Source organism: Clupea harengus, chromosome 16 (assembly GCF_900700415.2).
Source record: "Clupea harengus chromosome 16, Ch_v2.0.2, whole genome shotgun sequence".
Lineage (NCBI taxonomy): Eukaryota > Metazoa > Chordata > Actinopteri > Clupeiformes > Clupeidae > Clupea > Clupea harengus.
In genome coordinates, this window is record NC_045167.1 from 23,651,975 (window position 1) to 23,671,974 (window position 20,000).

The following is a 20,000-nucleotide window of genomic DNA, read 5'->3' on the forward strand; positions in this document are numbered from 1 at the left end:
TAGGAGGGTGATAGACAGTCTGCATAGATTAAAACTCATCAGTGTTACAGCATCAGAGAGAATTGATTGTCCTTGACAGACCAGTCCGAAGGGTGTCTTTAGCTGACGGCTGTAATAATAATAATAATAATAATAATAATGATAATAACGGTGAACTGTGAAATGAAATGAAAGGCTTTGTGCTGGTGGACTGGCTGCATACAGTCTCGTTTGGGAAAGGTACCTTGAGTTCTGATGTTGCTGATTGGGGTCGGCGCCACCAATCTTGTGTTCCTGGTGACCCACATACTGATGCCAGGCCGGTCACTCATCAATCATTCATACGCATCAGTCAGCGGGTAGCAGTCTAGCCAGAAAGTATCTTTCTGTATGTCTCTCTATCTATCTATCTATCTATCTCTCTCTCTCTCACACACACACACACACACACACACACACACACACACACACACACACACACACACACACACACACACACACACTAGCCACTGTATGCATGAAGGGAGTATTGAGTTTGCTAATCACTGTTGCTGTGATGAGAGCTTAGGGTCTATTACATCAGTCTGCAAGCAGTGTAACTGACTTCACTAGGGATTCACTAGTGCTGGCCAGGTCGGCTGAGGCTCCAGCTGACATTCTGAGAGTTCTCAAGGGCATAACCCAGCTGCTACAAAAAGCTAATGTCAAATATGAACGACATTTTGATTAGAAATGAACAGTGTTGGGGATGCTAATTTAAAAGCATAGCTTTGCAAGCTACCAGTTAATTCACACTGGAAGAAATCGAACTACAAAGCTATCCTAGGGAGAAATTACCTAATTTAGTAGGTCAACTAAAGCTATTAAAAGAAAAGTAGTTCAAACTACTTTGTTAAAACAAACAATCAAATTGACAATGGACATGTGATGGGGAATTATAACATAGTATAATACAAAAACTGCCACTCAGTTGAGTTTTTTGCAAAAAGGGCTTACTTGTTCACAGGTCATACATAAACCAAACAAATCAAATACCCCACTATTCATGGGACAGGGCAAGGAATGCCAGCTTCTGTGTTTCTATACAATGTCCGTCAGTTAGATACCTGCCTTCCAGAAACCACGTGGGGCTATTGCACCAAGCAGGATTACTCAATTAGCCATGTACCTATTTAACCTTTTAAAACAGCATGTAACCCATGGTGTGGGTGGCCTGACGAGTGCCTGGGCATGCCTTCAGTGGCCGGGGGGGAAAGGAGAAGGAGAAGGGCACAGGGCTGGACAGAGGGGGTCAGTTACAGTAGAGAACTGAAAAAAGAAAAAAGAAAGAAGAAAAAAGAATTCCTTATGGCCCTAATTCTTTGTATATATGGGCATATGCCCACTCACACATGTTGGGCACGGAGGCATATGCCCACTCAGACATGTTGGGCACGGAGGCATATGCCCACTCATACATGTTGGGCACGGAAGGGTTACTTCCATTTTCCTGTGTTCACATTTGAAACGAAATCATAACAATAGTAAGGAAAATTGGGCTCCAGTTCTCTGCCAGGCAACATGAACACTTGGAGTGTAGTATATGGATATGGTTCTGTGTGTGTGTGTGTGTGTGTGTGTGTGTGTGTGTGTGTGTGTGTGTGTGTGTGTGTGTGTGGCACATAAGGCAACAGTGAATAATCGAACTCCATTATGTTCAGTGGTGGCTCGGTATCCCATGGCAAAGTTATTGATTGGGTTTGGTGCTACGAGAGAGGCGTTGATCATATGTAGATATTGGGCCTCATTCTCGAACGCAGTTAAGAAGAATTTAAGAGGAATTTAAGAGGAATTGGATTTAGGACAACATTCGGCATTCATGAAAGTTTTCTCATCTGGGATTTGCTCTGAACTTCAGAAGACTTTCCGAACTCGAAATAGCAGTCGTAACTCGGCCAGAGTTTTCTCAAATGCGATTCCTTAAAAAACCACAAGATGGCCCCGTGGGCCATCTTGTGGTTTTTTGAGGAATCGCATTTAAGAAAACTCTCCGTGTTAATGAATTTCTGAGAAATCGTTGGTGATTGCGTTCACATCAACTCTACAGATCCTCGGATTAAAGTATCATTAACAATTACGTTTCACATGTAGGCCTATAGTCATGATTCTACGAGGCACCGTGATGTCATAAAATAAATAAAAGGACTACACCGGAATGCTGCGCTCGTCTAGTGAGCGTCGTTTGGCACTGCCGTCTGTGCAAGTACGGCAATCCAGAATTTTCAAGTAGTTCCACGTTGGTGGAACGAACTGCCTAGCACTACCAGAGCAGGCGCCTCCCTCTCTACCTTTAAGAAGCTTTTGAAGACCCAACTCTTCAGAGAGCACCTCCCTTCCTAACTGGCACTTCGACTAGTGCTTAACTTGCACTTATAGCAGTTACATTCCTGCACTTCGTTTTTATTTCGTTTTTCTATTTCTTATGTAAAGTAGTATTTATTGTTACACTAGGTCTCTATTGCTCGTAGCTTGACTGTTCTATCCCTTGTACGTCGCTTTGGACAAAAGTGTCTGCTAAATGACTAAATGTAATGTACACGAAACCGCTTTGACATGACTCGTTTACGAGTTGCTTTCGTGTAGATTCGGTCGATTCCGACTGCACACGTCACTACGGTTGCGTGCCCTTATAAGGAGCTGGCAGGGCGTGTATGTATGCAAATTCAGGAGCACGAGAACGCGCTTTCAATTTAAGAAAACTGTTCCGGGGGAGCACAGCGCAGAAAACTTCTGCTGCGTAGGACCGCATTTTCAAGCGTGCATGAATTTGGCGGATGTCTTTTGCTTACGTTGTTTTTCCGAAGCCCGTAAGAAACATTTCAGAAGAAACTTCAGAAAATGTTCGAGAATGAGGGCCATTGACTTGACTGTTTGATTGAGCAGAACAATGGAAGTTCAAAGGCTTTATATAGTTCATCATGTGTGCTTTATTTGTACTGTTGTTCTGTCCAATATTCTTGTCTCCACTACATGCGACCTGAGAGCGGGAAAACTATTTTCATGTAACATACATGTTCATGTGTCTTCCATGTTTGGTCATATTAGAATGCCCATGTCTGTGTGTGATTGTATGTGTGCATATGTGTGCATATGTGTGTGTGTGTGTGTGTGTGTGTGTGTGTGTGTGTGTGTGTGTGTGTGTGTGTGTGTGTGTGTGTGTGTGTGTGTGTGTGTGTACACATGGGTGTTTGAATTCATCCTGATCGCCCTTGTATTTCCTCCTGTGTTGTATGTGAAGTTTGTGTGTGAGGATCTGAGTGGGTGTTTGATCTCCATAGGGATGCCTGAGCGTAGGCCACTGCTTCCTGGCCAAACTCTCTCTCTCTCTCCTGGCCTCGGGCCAGCTTGGGCCCCCAGCCATCTCTGTTAGGCCACTAAAAAGCCTGCAGCTCTCAGTACAATCCCAGCCCCTTAAGGCCACCTCCCATTGGGCCTTTTGTCCAGCGCTCCTCCCCTCTCACCACTCAGACAGAGGTAGAATGATTCCGCTTCAATAGGATAGTGTGGGAAACCGGAACTAATATATTTGTCGCATCTCAAGTATTTTAGATGTCTGCCAGGTCACTGTTAGTGCTGCCAAACACGGGGATCCATCCCACGCTTTCACTAAGTATTTGATGGCTCCGATTCAAGAGGGTGCCCACATAGAGTTGAAATGGGCTTCATGGGAATGTGTTTTTAGTTTTTACAAATATGTCATGTGGGATATGAGTAACCGTGAAGGTTAACATTTTCTTTGAATTGTAAAATGTTTTTTTGACCTGTTCAAGATCTGAACGGTGGCTGAAAGTGGCTGAAAGTTATCCAATTTTGAATTCAGAAGTATTTTTGACATGGTGCTAATGTAGTGTGTGTGTGTGTGTGTGTGTGTGTGTGTGTGTGTATGTACATGTGTATATATATATATTTATTTATTTTACTTATGTTTTCAGACATGAAAGTCACTGTTCTGAACACTTCAACAGCCTGACTAAAAGATGTTTCTAAATCCTGAATAAACTGCCGCAGTTAACACCAGCGTTAAACTTTGACTTTTCAACCCTGAAGATCTGAATCTGTCTAAGCTTTGGCACCCTGTGTGGGGTCTATATCTAAGGTACGGCGGAGTACCAACATTGACGGTCGTGAGTCGGTGCTAAGAGGCTTATCGTAGCTGGATTTGTCGTGCTTTGTTGTTGTTGTAGGTGGGGATTTTTTTTCGTCACTGTCTCCTAAAGCTCAGTGTCATCCACCTGCTAACCGCCTACACGGTCTGACGGCGAGAGCCTTATTTAAGCTTTGGCTCTGGACCACTTCCCTGCCACCAGGAAGGAAATTGATTCTCAATGAGAGCGGCCGCCGTGAATGGCACTCCTTTCAATCATTAACTAGAGATTGAAAGAGGTGGCCTTGGTTGTTCGCACCTATGCCTGCCATTACCATGCAACAATGGACATGCACTTAGAACAATGTCTAGAAGATGTCTGTAAATGGGGCTTCATAAACTCTGCTGAAGCCACAGCAAATGACATTCCAGAATGCAGCAAAAATGAGAAGTCACACAGACAAATACTTCTTGCTTCTCGTTAACAGACCGAAACTTCCAAATGGCAACTCTAAAACAAATCTTCGATCACAACATTTATTTGTTTTGTACGCCCATCTCTGTGTTGAGTTTGGCGTCTCTCCAAAAATCAATTACACAGATGGCACACACACACACACACACACACACACACACACACACACACACACACACACACACACACACACACACACACACACACACACAGTGCCTGTGAGGACAGCCGTAGTAGAAATGTGTGCTACCATTATGCTGACTGTGCCTCATAGAAACCCCAGTATGCGTTTCCAGATTGCGTTAATAACCGTGTTTGCTGCTGACTTGCCAAAGATTGGGCAGCCACTGTACCAAAGGCCTTGCCTCTGTGTGAAACACTAATGCTGAACGCTAACTTCGCTGCGCTAACCAGCCAGATCCTGTTGGGGATCCTGGATACGGCCGGTGTATTTGCAGCCTATTTTCCATGTCCCTGCTGTCCCTAACCTTTAGCCATCTCAACCCCTCAGTGAATAATTTGCTGGAACATGTAGTGATGCTCTGCTTACTTTGGCACCGTGGCACGGGCCATAATGCTTAATGCTTAAAGGAAACCCTCTTCACTACAACTTCGCCGGAAAGCAGCTGGCCTTTTTCTGTGTTTGAACTTGCTTGCAGTCCTCTTAAAGTGTGCTAGGACCCAGAGGGCCTGTGTGTGTGCTGTCATCGCTGTGTGTCAGGTCTGTTCATAGAGTAGATCCTTCTTATCGCTGTGTGTCAGGTCTGTTCATAGAGCAGCTTCTGTCATCGCTGTGTGACAGGTCTGTTCATAGAGTAGATCCTTCTTTACTGTAAGGGTGGGTGGATCTCTTTTTCACTGAGGAGGGGTTGTAGTGTCTGTGGATGGAGACTTCAACCAGTCTCATTGTTTAGGAAACTCTGCTTTCCTGTGTCGGACATTCTTGGTTTAATGACATGTTTATGATTTTAATATTTGGTGTGTGAAATCTGTTTCAGGTGTCCCTTTCTTTTTAGTCACGGTGCTGAAGTCAATCAAATATGAATACCTGAATAGTTTGCATGATTGCATAGATGGGCCTGATTTGAGTTGTTATCCATAGTCCACCTCTTAAAAAAAGGAAATACGATTGTTTGTGTCTGCTGACTTGATTAGCCTTCTGAGTATGGTGTCATCTGTGTAGAAATGATCAGCAAATCTGCGGTCCCTTTAGGCATTTGTAAATTGGTATATATAAGTAGACTTCTATGTTCATGGTGGTTGGGTACACCGCAGACTGACATACCCTTTAAAAGAGTGTGCATTATCTGTTAGCTTTTTTCTAGATGCCCTGCATTTCTAAACTGACTTTAGACTTTAGGGGTGAGTACCATATAGATGTCCCATGTTATACATGCTTGGAATATGTAATGCCCTATCGTGATGTCATTGTTGCCAATACCAACGCACCATATGTACAGTCTGGGTTAAGTCTCCTCAGACTTGTCCAAGGTAGCTATTCAACCCGTCCCTAAGGCATAGGTATCCTGGTGCCGTTGTTATGGTGAGGAGGTCTTGAGTGGTGGGAGGGGGGAGGGGAGGGGAGGGGAGGGGGGTGGAAGCGAGAGGGGGTGGTGGGATAGGCATGGGAAAAGTAATCAGAGAGCTTGACTCTACATACTGTGATTCAGTGGTGCTACTTATAACTACTTGGTGTTCAGCCCACACACACACACACACACACACACACACACACACACACACACACACAAATGCATGCATGCACCGATGAATCACTCCACGATCCTTTTGTGTGGCAGGCATTTCATTCTAGAATCTCCTTTTTATTAGCCAGCCTGTATTTTGCAATCCCCCTGGGTGACAGTTGTGAGGAAGCTCCTTTCTAATTATCTTTTAATCCCACAGAAAAAACGATGAAGCATTTTTAACACTGCGGGGGCCTGGGATCCCGAGTTCTCTCTGAGCGGTCTTACCTTGACGTGCCGCCACGTGACCGAGTTCTGCCCTGAAAACCTGTGACATTGTGGAAAGGTTTCAGCACGTTGGAGCAACGCTCTGCTGTGTGTGATTTATACCCCCCCCCCCCCTTGCTAATGTCTCAGTGTTCTTTGTAACCGTGCAGGTACACTCCATGAAATCTACGATTAAGCATATTACATCATAATCCTCTTTTGTAATTAGTCACGTCATAATTTGTAGTCTTGGGGGGGAAAAAATGGAACTTTAAACCCGTTATGATCATTTAATGAGGCTTTGAGGAGCGCTGGTGAAGATCTCCGCAGTGTAGTGTACCAGCCTGTGTGTGTGTGTGTGTGTGTGTGTCTGCAGTGTAGTGTACCAGCCTGTGTTTTTGGTGTGTGTGTGTGTGTGTGTGTGTGTGTGTGTGTGTGTGTGTGTGTGTGTGTCTTTGCAGTGTAGTGTACCAGCCTGTGTGTGTGTGTGTGTGTGTGTGTGTCTTTGCAGTGTAGTGTACCAGCCTGTGGTTTTGGTTAGCCTTCATGCTCTTATCCCCAGCGAAACCAGAACCAAACCAGATAAACACACAAGGTACCCACTGGGCACAGCATGATAAATACACAAGGTACCCACTGGGCACAGCATGTGACTGGCTACCTCTGATGTACAGTACATCCCGTCGGTTCAGGAAAAGCACTCCATGCTAATTGGTGGTGGGGCACTGGTCCCAGTGCTGTGTACTTAGGGACGTGTGGGGTGACTGGAGGCAGGTGTGACCTTGTGTTTTTGGCTGGTGGAAGGGTGCAGATTAAGCCGCGATTAGATGTACTCTCTTCACAACTTTTATTTACGTCGACTGACACGCACATGGACCCGCACGCAATTCAGTACGATATCGCAGGTGCGACAGTGGGCCTAATTGCCTCTTTATAACGGCCCTTGCTAGTTAGTGGAACTCGGCGGAAAGGCAATTTCTATCCAGCACCTGGTGCTCAGGAAGACGACATAGCAGCTAGAATAACTAAGCTGCACTGTCAAAGACAAAGCTGCCTTAATTAAATAAAAAATTCGAAGCGCTCTAAGTCCTTCGAGGAAGTTCCTGTTAGTTTGCAGTAAATCAATTACTTGTTCTCCGTTAGCTATTTTGTATCTGCTAGCCTAAGGTGCTTAAACACATAGATGATGCAACACTGGTATTCACTGGTATCCATGACTCACAGGTACTCTGGCATTTGTCCAGGACCTAAACATTAGGCTACGTGTTATTTTCAGAGCTTGGCCTCGATTCCAAAGATAGGATCTGATCAGCCTCTATAATTTTCCCTCTCTGTCGCAAGCTCTCTTCAATCTTTACCCCAAGCAGATTGCGGTGCCTGATTCCACCAGTTCAACCTTTGCTAACCGCGTCTATCTAACATTCATGGCGCTGGCGATTGGTGCCTGAGGTGAATCTAGGTTTGGTTAAGGTACTGAAAGCCTATTTTTATAACACTTGGAAAGCTATTATGACCTTAGGATTCCTGACAGTCTTATATAAATGATTGTTAGGAAATAGTTCATGGCACAGTCTGTACCCTCGGGAAGAGTGCTTGAGTGTGTGGCACTTCTTCCAGGGAGATGGTTGATTAGGGTTTGGAGGGCATCTCTCTGATTGAATGGTGTAATTCCTTTGGACCCAGTCTCACACATTCAGAACGATGCGGATGATGCCTCTATAGTGTGTCGTTAAAGCTAAAGATGGAGTCGACCCGATGAGTCATGAGATGTTATGTGTTGTGTTTCACATGTTTCCTTGGTAACAAGTTTTATTCATTCACTGAAAACACTTCATGAGCGGGATTTGTATATCTACTCTTTTCTCTCAGTATGTCTTGAATTTAATGAGTGGATTATTGTGTGATTTGATGGCTTGTGAATATGCCTTTCCACTATATTAGTGCATAGAAATCCTTAATCCAAAAGAGAGTCACACGTAGATCGTTGAATAGTAATGAACATGATGGTGACTATTTTCACAGACGACATGTGGCATGGCAAAGGAGGCCCTAGAGAACTGTGAAGACACAGTGAGACTGACAGCTAGAGTCAAAAGACACTATATATTCACTATACTCATATTCACTACACTCATATTCACTATACTCATATTCACTATACTCATATTCACTACACGCATATTCACTATACTCATATTCACTATACTCATATTCACTATACTCATATTCACTATAATATTCACTACACTCATATTCACTATACTCATATTCACTATAATATTCACTACACTCATATTCACTATACACATATTCACTATACTCATATTCACTATACACATATTCACTATACACATATTCACTATTGCCTCTTGACTCTCTGAGGTACCAGTGAGATGGAGCTGTAGGGTTGAAGAATAACTGCAGGTCTGGTTTCTATTTGGAAAACTTTTCCATCACCCAAAGTGGATATGAATGGGAGATTCTCTGTGGCCCTTTCTTTTGAAGAAAACATTTTTATACAATATAAAGTTTTTATACAAAGCGTTTTTGGTTTATATTTACAATAGTGCTATTATTGAGACAAACATTGTGTTTCAACCTTTCAGACTGGCTGGCAGTCAAACATGCAGACTTTCAGACTGCGTAATATAAGGAGAACTCTTCCTTTTGAAAATCGTATTTCTGCTTGACAACCTCTTTCTAGTGTGTGTCTGGAATCTCTGAGGATTTATCATGACCAGTCTCCCATGTGTTCTGTTTCCTCTCAAAGGTGACTGTTTGCCGAGACCTCCATGATGAACGGGTACTCCGCCCCCGCTTACTCCACTGGCGGCTTCGCCTCCTACGCCCCCCAGCAGAAGTGAGTGTCTCTCCAGCTCGCGCCTGAGCCGCACCAAATCACTTGAACTTGTCATTCAGGAATGAGTTTGGTGCCAACCAGTGGACGGTGTTCAGTTTTAGTGTCCAAATGAGTTTTCAGTCCTCGAGTCTCACCTCTAGTCTTTCTGTGTTTTGTGAGGGATGGGGTGTGGGAACAGGAGTTCAATCCTGTAATGACTCAAGTCTGTTAAAACTCAAGGGGGTATTTTACAAGTTCATTTCTGAGCTACCTTAAAAAATGTGCCTGATTTTGATTTGGCATTCCTTACAAATGCAAACTTGCTTTAAGATTAGATTAGTAGGTTTTAAGATTTTTTCCCCTTGAGAAACTCTATGAATCAGTCATAGTTACATATTAAAGCTGGCCAACAACATAGTCTCTGACCCCAACCATGTCCTGGACAGTGGATACCAATTGTTACCATCAAACCGGACATACAGGGTTCCATGGTTTAATAAGGATAGAAAAATTGTCTGATTATCAATTATCATCATCATCATCATCATACTGGTCCCCCAGAGAGAGTGTTAATATAATCAAATGTTTTATCAACAGCATCCACATAGCCTTTTAACCCCTGCAAAGCCACTGACCGTACTCCCCTGTCTTGTGTCTCAGCAAAATTGATCCAGTTACTCAATTGTCCGTGTCCTTTTCCCAGCCTTGGGTCAGTATTCGATTTGCCTCAAACTTGATTTCAGCACAACGCTGCGTCTGAGATCTGGTCAACCAAGCGATAGTTCCTGAGGCTTTGCACTAATAATGGTGTAGCCTTGTTTCACCTCCCCCCGTGAACAAAAGCTCACTTTCTGGGCCAGATTAAAAGGCCCTTAGTTCATAGTTTGTTTCTCTAATCGGTTTTAGTCCTTTTTAGTGAAGACAGTTTATATGTTATATGTATTTCTGTATGTGTTACCTTTTCACTGCGGTATTGTTACTGCTGTTCACTGCTGTGGACCAGAGGTATTGTTGTTTGTTTGTGCCCAGTGGGTTCTGGCTCTGAATATGCCACCATATTAATTGGTTCCATCCATTATTAATCCTCACCCAGTTAGAGGAAGCTATGGAGTCAGGGCCTATCAGGTGTCCAGTCGACTCGTCAATGCCAAATGTCCAATGACGTTGTCAATGGCGAGTGACACCGGAGCCGCCGTGGTGCCAAAGAGCATTCACCTGCTCCTGCCTCTGCAGTAAGCGCAGGACAATGGCAAACAAGCGCTCTTGAATTGCACCTTATCTTTCAATCTAACTGACTCTCTTCCTTTCCTTTCCTTTCCTTTCCTTTTCTTTCTTTCTCTCTTTCTTTTTTTCTTTCTTTCTCTTTATTACTTTTTCTTTCAATGTCTTTCTTATATATACATTTTTCTTTCTAAACTTCTCTTTGTGTGTGTGTGTCTGTCTGTTTCTTTCTGTCTGTTTTGACACGTCTATCTTTCATACACCCTCCTCTCATTTCCTTCCTCCTCTGTTTCCTTTTTCCATCCTCTTGCCCCATTTCTCACAACCTCTACCCCACCCCTCCTCTCCTCTCTCCATCCCTCTCTCATTCTCTCATTCCTTCATCTCCTGCTCTACTCTATTTCTGTCTCTTTCCTCCCTCTCCTCCTCTCTATCTCTCTCTTATTCCTCCATCTCCTGCTCTCCTCTCTATTTCTGCCTCATTTTCTGCCTCATTCTCTTTGTCCTCCCTCTCCTCTTCTCCTCCTCTCCATCCCTCTCTCATTTCCTCATTCCACCAACTCCTGCTCTGCTCTCTATTTCTGTCTCATTCTCTCTGTCTTCCCTCTCTTCTTCTCCTCCTCCCTTTAACTCTCTCTCTCTCTCTCATTCTCTCGTTTCTCCCTCCAGTGGCCATGGTTCCCCCTCCCCTGAGCTGCCACAGAGGAACGCCACCAAGTCCAGTGCTAAGGCTCTTTACGGTGAGTGTCCGCACAAGCCCAAGTCCAGTGCTAAGGCTCTTTACGGTGAGTGTCCACACAAGCCCAAGTACCAGCTTACAGTCTCTTGTGCTGCCCTCCTTACACTGTCCGGCAGAAACAGAATGTAGGGCCTTTATCTACATCTATATATCTTTGTGTCCTATTTCTATAGTGTAGCTTTCCTGTCAAATCGTCCTATCAAACGAGAGATGTTTTATTATATGAATAACAAAATATATATTGCTATTATTAGTATTACTGTTGATAATGAGAACAGAACTAAAGAACTCTTCATGCTTTGGACTTTGGTGTCTGAGGGTATGTTGGTGTTGTGCTGGAGTTAGGTGTGCATCCTGCACATTGTGTCTCCCTCTCAAAGGTAGAGGTGCTCTGAATGCTCACCAGCCCACTGCAGCCGCTCACATGAGCATTCAGCATTCAGGCCACATCCATCAATTCAGCAGGGCATGAGGAGGCACAATGGGGTTTATGAATCACTATTAATCCAGAGATGTGTGTGTGTGTGTGTGTGTGTGTGTCTGTGTGTGTGTGTGTGTACACATGCCTGCCTGTTTGTCTGTGTGCATGTGTGTGTCTGTGTGTGCGTGTATGTGAGCATGTTGTGTGTGTGTGTGTCTGCGCTAGCCTGTGCGGCTGTGTTTATGTTGATGGTGAGTGTGTATGTGTGCGAGTGGGAGAATGTTGGATGTGCACTGGGCATGGTGACCATGGTGACCTGGACCCAGGTGTGGCACAGCCTTATCACTGGACCACCGCCTCCCCCCTCACTCACCCCACACTTCTCACACAGCCAGCCAATCAGCTGTCAGCCACCTCAAGCCTGTTTTGCTTATCTTCCACTGCCCATATTTGCCTCTGGGTCACACCTTGAGGAAACTGAACAAGTGGCCGCAGAAGCAGAGGGAAGCTCAAGGACTAACGGACACGCCACCATGCTCAGCTGATCGACGCCACCCCCCACTCCCTGTAGCCCACACGCTCTTCCGCTGGCTTGCTCTCTCGATCACCCACTCCGCTTCATCGACCACCACCGCCTGGTGGGCTCTTATGATTCAAGTAATATGTCACCATGGCAACGTGAGAGGTTTCTCATGTGCGCTTCATTTCCAGTGATATGGGTGCTGATGTGAAGGAGTGCTGTTGGACGCGTTCGCATTCTGAGACCGTACACTCAGTTCCTTGTCATTGTTGCCCCCCCCCCCCCCCCCCCCTTAGCGTAGACTGCAGAGGCATTTAATTTTTCCGCCACACCTCCCTATCACACTCGCATCAACCCCATGGCAAAGCTGTGGCATTGGTGGACGGCGTCGCAGTGGGTGGGACTAACCCTGCCAGTGTCCAATCGCTGCGTCCAACCTGGCCCCACTGCTGCAGTAAGGAGGAGTTGCAGGCTGCCATGATTTCATCTGTCGATTGCCTGTTGGGACCTCGGCTGTGGCTCGTTCCAGGCTCAGCGGTTGCCCTGCCTCGTGCCTGTCGGCAAAGACTGACACTGGCTGACACCTTCCAGGGGGAGCAGCTGGGGCCTGTCTGTACTGTGCTGTGTTGAGTCTGACCCTGTCACTGCTGGGCCTTCATCTCGTGTGTGTGTGTGTGTGTGTGTGTGTCTGTGTGTCTGTGTGTCTGTGTGTCTGTGTGTCTGTGTGTCTGTGTGTGTGTGTGACACAGTACAATACAGCGCTATAGAACGGAAGGGAGCAGTTGTTCTCTTTCTCTCGCTGCCGCCCCTCTGTGATTCTAAGGACAGATGGAGAAGTTCCTGTACACAGTTTCTTAATTGTCCTGTCAAACTGTCTGTATTACTTCATTATTTACCTTGAAGAGAGGTACCATGGGATTACAGGTTAGAGACGAGATGAAAACAATCCTGTTGTCTCGTTCTGGCATATCTTCAGTGATATGTGTTGTCTCTAGCAGTAATAGTAACAGTAACAAACAAACTATTCAACAGGCCGGATAATGTATGTAGATGCACCTTAAAAGGCTGCCGAGCTTCCTGTCGGATTTCAAGGCAGCTGAACCGTGCATTGATCTCTCCCACTCACAATTCAGCCTGGATTATTTTCATAATCACACAACCAGAGAACCTCATATTCCGTTCAGTTAATGATTGACTGACTGTTGAGTCTGATGGGAATGTTTTAAGTCCTGGAGGGCATGGCATAATACTTTCAAGTGTAATGGCCAAATGTGCCGGAGATTAACTGTAGTTTATCACTTAGTCATATCATTAAGTCATATCATTAAGTCGTATCATAGCATTAGTCATTTCAAACATTACTTGTCAGCTTCCTAGATATGTTATCAAGCTTTTGAATAAGGCTATGAAGGTTATGAAGAGTACTGTAGAGCGCTCATTATCAAAACTTTCTGAACAGATCTTTCTTCGAGTGGATCCCTTTCCCTCATGACCTCTCAGTCATCCATGTTTCCAGTTAGTTTCTCTTTGTTATTCTCTCCATTCACCACCCCCTTCTCTCCCCTGCATCACACAAGAAGGGACAGATGGACAATACTTTTTCCGCACATCTGCCAAACACAAAAAGAAAGGTAGCTATAGCAACGGAGCTTGATTTCAGGACTGGGGTGTTGTGCTACTGTCCCTCTGCAAAACCAGAACAAGTCTAGACGGTGTCTACCATAGACATATATAGGTCTATGTCTATATTTCTCTATATATGTCTATGGTGTCTACTCCATTTTCCTGTCAAAGGGCCCAATAATAATGGCCTATAGGCCTATGAGTTGCTCAAGGTCAGAGTCAGTGAGTCTAACCGAGTGAGTTATGGTTCCAATTTATCCTCCTGCCTGCAGTTGTTTTATTGCCCATTCCTATTCTGCAGGTGGACAATAAAATGAGATGATCGAATTTTATTGCAATAAATTAATCTAAGTTTGTTATGTTACAGGACCTCTCTTGTTTTTGGTTTTGCAGAGTTGCAGAGTTCTCTTACTGTATAGCCCACCCACCAACCTCCTTTTCCAGAGTGGCTTTGAGTGCGAGTGTGTGCTTTACAATCTACACCACTATGGCCTCAGAATTGCACTTCCAAAAAGCTTTGTTGTGCAACGACCATCATTAAACGAGTCTGTCTATCATTTTGAGTGCATCGGGTTTCTTTGTTACGATGGTCCGAAGACTAAGATGCTTTCGGGAAACACGAGCCTGGGGCTTTTAAAAGGCTGCAACACAAATTCTCTTTTTTTTATTCTGAAGGCTAAAAGCTACTAAAACCTGTGCAAGCCTTTACCTGGGTGCTCTTTTTGGGTGGGAAAGTGTGAAACCTCATGACCTCTGGATTTCTGTTATAGGTAAAAACCTTCACGTGCAGAAACATCAATCATCGTCCTCTGATAGTGTTTTGTTAGCAGTTTATAGCATAGCATGGTTTGCTCTCTGAGTGTTACTGGTTTACAGTTTATAGCATAGCATGGTTTGCCCTGTGAGTGTTACTGGTTTACAGTTTATAGCATAGCATGGTTTGCCCTGTGAGTGTTACTGGTTTACAGTTTATAGCATAGCATGGTTTGCTCTCTGAGTGTGACTGGTTTGAACTCTCCTTGCCCTTGGTTTGAATATTCTCAATGCTGTATAACTAACTAATGTCACGTTGACCTGGGTTTGTCAAAATGATGAAGGTTATAGAAGGAATTCCTCTGCGTGGCTTAGTAAAAACAAACCCTTTTGCATGACTGTTCTGTTTCTGTCTTTTTAGAACAAAGGAAGAACTACACAAAAACCAGTATTAACAGCATGACGGACACATCCCAGTACCACGTGGAGGTGAGTACCACACCAACAGGGCTCACTACGATCCAGGTGAATCTATTCCAACTAAACAACACCCTGAGTATTTTAGGACCACAGCAAACTACATTCCTGTTTGCTATCCCTAGTCTGTTTTTGTGGTTTTGACATCACTCTTCTCCTTGGCTGACCTAACACACACGTCAAAACATTTCTGTATTTGCCCCCTCTAATGAAAACTCTGTTTGAAAACACATCTCCGCATGGCTTCATTTGTGTTCATGGTTGTCTTTTGTTGTAGTTTGGGAAGTTACGGTTGGCACGGGGCAATAGCATTAGTTATGGCCTTAAAATAGAGAGCGCTGTTTTGTACATCGGGTGAAGTTTCCCCTTTGGTCTTTCAGCAGTCGGGTAATGTTTAACTTTTGGACTTCCCCAAAACGACCAGGTTGTGGGCTTTCCACTTCAATATCATATAACAGCACCCTTGTTCTATTGTAGTTTCTCTGCTTAAAAGAGTATGGCAAATTCGTGGCAAATACGAGTGTAAAAGTGAAGTGTAGTATTGATGAGTTGTAGTATTGATGAGTAATTCTTTGCAGTTAAGATAAGGTGTATGTAAGCAAAATGAGTATGTAACCAGATGAGTATAAATGTTCCGTCTAGAAGAAGTGTTCTACTTAATGGTATGATGAAAATGTTACACTGTTCATCTTAAAGTGATCACCTGATTTAGCTTTATTAGAAGAAAATATCTGGTCATATCCGGCTGTCTTCGTAACTTTCCCAAATGACCTGAAGTACATCCTCTGCCGCAGCACCTGACCACGTTTGTGATGGATCGGAAAGAGGCCATGATCACCATCGAGGATGGGATCCGGAAGCTGCGTCTCTTGGACGCCAAAGGGAAGGTCTGGACCCAGGACATGGTCCTCCAGGTGGACGAGAAGGCGGTCAGCCTCATCGACGCAGACACCAAGGTGAACCACTGCTCCCCCCAGGGTTAGCTGCTAAGCTGCTAGGGAAAGATCCTTTGGCTAATTATTAGATATCTATGAATTAATGGCATTCAGAAGCCTGTCAGTCGCTTGAATCTGTCTTGTGTTTAGACTTCCATTAAAAATGGGTACAGATCTCACTCTCATTCTAACTCACTGACTCTGGAGTTGGAATTGAAATCAGTGAAGTACTATCAAAGTTGTGCCAAGACTCATTATTGGTGGGTTGAGAAGTAGACCTATGTTTGAACAGAGGCAGACTTTCATGGCGTATAAAATTCTTCATTTTCTCCCCACATTTTGTACAAGTCACTCTTCACCTTTGCTAATGCCGTGTCACATCTTGACCCGCTCATCTCGTCTCATCAGCTCTCGTCTGTATTTGCTGAGCACCCTCAGTGTTCCCAGCGTCCCCCTCTCAGCTGACTGACTTGGCACTGCCACTCTCTCCCCCCCCTCCCCACCTTTGTCATGTCCCACACAATGTGTCTAATGTTTAACATGCCCCCTCCCCCCCAACCATGTCCCATTTGCCGTGTCTAATGTTTAACAACCCCCCCCCCCCCCCCCCCCCCCTCTTCAGAATGAGCTGGAGAACTTCCCCATCAGCACCCTCCAGCACTGCCAGGCGGTGATGAACGCCTGCAGCTATGACTCCATCCTGGCCCTGGTGTGCAAGGAGTCGGGGCAGGGCAAGCCTGACCTGCACTTCTTCCAGTGCGACGACATCAAGGTGAGGCTGGGCTGAGTCCGAGGCTTGGAACACGGGGAGGGGAGGGGGAGGGGGAGGGGGAGGAGGAGGGGGAGGGGGAGGAGGAGGAGGAGGGGGGAATGAAATGGCTGCTGGAGGATTTGTTGTTCTACCACTTAGCATCCCCTATGGGAGGAGAGGATTATTGCAATGTAGACCTGGAGATTTGGCATTAAAGGTCCCCTCTCCTGTCTGACACTGACATCCTTCACAACTGAAACATTGCATTCCACATCCTTTTGTTTGAATTAATATTTTTCCTTGATTGGCTGTGTCCATGATTGGCTATGTCCTTGCTTTGAAGCTCACTGGCCAATGACCAAATGGCCGAATGTAAAACTGTACATGTAGCACGGAGGACTGAGGATGTAAAAAGGGATATATTTATTGCTCACTATTGTGATGGTTGTAATGATTTATTATGGTCATAAGCTTCCGAGCACCTCAGCGTTACTGTATTTACAGTTGAGGAAGTGTGAAGTTGTTTCGCAAACAAAAGAGCTTGAAGCACGTGGCTGTGTTTTTATGACATGTGGAAGATGCTAATCACTGAGCTTTATAAGCCTCTCACACACTTCCTCTGGCTGTGAACCGCCATCATATAGTGCATATTAATCATGCCATTACATTCCTGGCTGAGCTATTTATGATTATGAGTGGCTGAAGTGAAGGGCACAACAGGGTAGAGTCACTGCTTGGCATCCTCCTGGCATAACGGAGGCTTTTATAGGGCTGACCCACTGGGCGCTGTTGAGCTGGAAGTCATGTTATCGTGTGAGGAAGAGAGAAGTGCTGGCAATGACCCATGTTATTATTGCTTCCCCCTTCCAGGCTAATTTAATCCATGCTGATATTGACAGTGCCATCAGTGACTTCAAGGGTGGGAAGGTGAAGAAGAGGCCGGAAGCTTTAAGGTAAAAACACACCTGCTTTGTCTTTGGATATGAAAGTCAAACTGTATACTTGTTATATATTTGGATAAAAACGTATGCTAAATCAGTAAATGTAAGTGTAATGCAAATGTTATACACAACGGTTTAGTCTCAGTTTCCCAGAATCCTTTTGTGATGAGCAGCTTCTCTGTACACATGACTGAATGCCCTCTGCGTGAGCTCTTCCTCATTTGTACATTAGACCTGTATAAAGTGTTTAAAGGAGGAAGCTGGTGTCGCTTCAATTGTTTCCTGTCTTTAGTTATATATACAGTATAGTTATTCTTTATAGTTATATATATATATAGTTATTCTTCCACCAGTGAACGCTTCATGTTTCTTCCTCCCTGTTGTCCAGGATGATCCTGAAGAGTGACGGGGGCATCCCACCACCCCCCGCGGCCCCGGCCCCCGAGCCCCCGGCAGCAGACGCTCAGGTGGACGTGAAGAGCAGGGCGGCCGCCTGGTCAGCCTGGGCCAGTGAGCACCAGGAGTGTAAGTCTCCGCACGAGCACGAGCGCAGTGAGCACCAGGAGTGTAAGTCTCCGCACGAGCACAGTGAGCACCAGGAGTGTAAGTCTCCGCACTAGCACGAGCGCAGACTCAGTGGGCTGACCTGTGTGTAGTGTCACTGAATAACACCACTGTCTACGTCGAGCACGAGTGCAGACTCAGTGGGCTGACCTGAGCGCATTTACAGGAGAAGTGTGTGTGTGTGTGTGTGTGTGTGTCACTGAATAACTCAAATACAAATATATAACAATCCACCGGGCGTAGACTCAGTGGGCTGACCTGAAAGCACCTAAAGGAGAAGTGTGTGTGTGTGTGTGTGTGTGTGTGTGTGTGTGTGTGTGTGTGTGTGTGGTGTCACTGAATAACTGAAATCCATCCAAATCTACAACAATGACATGGGTGTGAAGGCGTGATAAAAGCAGGGTTTCAGTGCAGTGGTTCTGTGGAACGGTCTTTGCATTTGTTTAGATTAATCCTGAACCGATTCCAGATGTGAACAGATGCTAAATGAATACAGTCCTCTCCAGAATTGGCACCCTTATTCAATATGAGTGAAAACGGCTGATGAAAATTCTCCTAACTGTTTATCAAATGTTGTCTTTACACAGCAAATAATAAGTCACAGTTGTTCACAAAATACATTCTATTCCAAAATACCCCCTTTTGCCAACAAACACCACTGTCTTGTCTCGTACTGCCTCATAAGACTTGAGAACACAGACAAAGGGATTTTCGACTATTCCTGAACATCTTTTCATATGTATAACTGAAACAAAATGCCTTATTGCAGTGGAAGGCTCTTGAGTCTTTCCCATGGTGAGGGATGACTAAGGGATTTGTGCCCTGTCTCGCCTCATTGTTATACCAGGAAATCAGGAACAGGAAATCATGGATCACTGACTGTTTGAAATGTACACATAGGGCAACTTCAAATGAGTTCAATATGCGTGGGATCTTTCTTAATTTACATTTCCGTAATTCAAATTTCTTGGGGTGCCAATAATTGTGATGTGATTTTGATTTTAAAAATTGTTTGTCCACTAATGGTTGTTTTATTCATTATAATAAAATAAGATTTACTATTATTATAATAAGATAAGATTATCTTATTTTTAATGTAATAGTAGGACTAATAACTGAAAAGTCTTATAAAAAATGACTATCAATCATCTTAAGTAAGGATGCCAATAATTCATTCTGGAGGGGACTGTACATGAAACAATCAAACAAGACTTGGAGTGCTGATGCTTTTAGAGCTAAGACAGTGTCTTTTGTAAGTAGGGAAAATAAATACTACCTAGAAAAATAAAGCCTGATTTAACCCCATGTAGACCTTAGCAAAAGTACTTTTTTCGTATACAAAGTTTCCACGTTTTTGCAGTGAATTTTTGCCAGGCTTTCTTCCAAGTGAGAAATGACTTGCAGGTGCAAAGACAAAAGGTGTCTTCAAAGCAAATCCGCACCATTGTGTACCCCTTCAGAGTTGAGAGCTGTAATTTCACTGTTAAGAGCCACTCAGACATACCTGAGATACTCTCACAAAACCTGTCTGAATTTCCCCCACTTTCTCTGCTCCTTCCTGCTCGGTAAGAGGCAGTCTGATAATTATGACTTCCATTACTGCTAGCCATTGTGAGCATTGGAGAAATAAAAAAATAAAAAAATAAATAAACGCATCAGCATTATGTACACTGCTGTCCACACAGAT

General features: G+C 44.4%; 1 protein-coding gene across 11 annotated transcripts in view; it reads left to right on the forward strand.

Annotated features, from left to right (window-relative positions):
• The window catches only part of eps8a (epidermal growth factor receptor pathway substrate 8a), a 61,841-nt gene that overhangs the window by 27,630 nt on the left and 14,211 nt on the right, over positions 1 to 20,000 (forward strand). For 10 of the 11 annotated variants that reach the window (XM_031582420.2, XM_031582422.2, XM_031582421.2 and 7 more), the window contains exons 2-8: positions 9,300 to 9,389; positions 11,259 to 11,329; positions 15,067 to 15,134; positions 15,917 to 16,078; positions 16,680 to 16,829; positions 17,679 to 17,761; positions 18,138 to 18,274. In XM_031582420.2, the coding sequence (XP_031438280.1) occupies positions 9,322 to 9,389; positions 11,259 to 11,329; positions 15,067 to 15,134; positions 15,917 to 16,078; positions 16,680 to 16,829; positions 17,679 to 17,761; positions 18,138 to 18,274 (739 nt within the window). In that variant the 5' untranslated portion in view covers positions 9,300 to 9,321. Of the gene's footprint in view, positions 1 to 9,299; positions 9,390 to 11,258; positions 11,330 to 11,351; positions 11,375 to 15,066; positions 15,135 to 15,916; positions 16,079 to 16,679; positions 16,830 to 17,678; positions 17,762 to 18,137; positions 18,275 to 20,000 lie in introns of those variants that run through there. The other variant, XM_031582429.2, reaches the window with a different exon arrangement.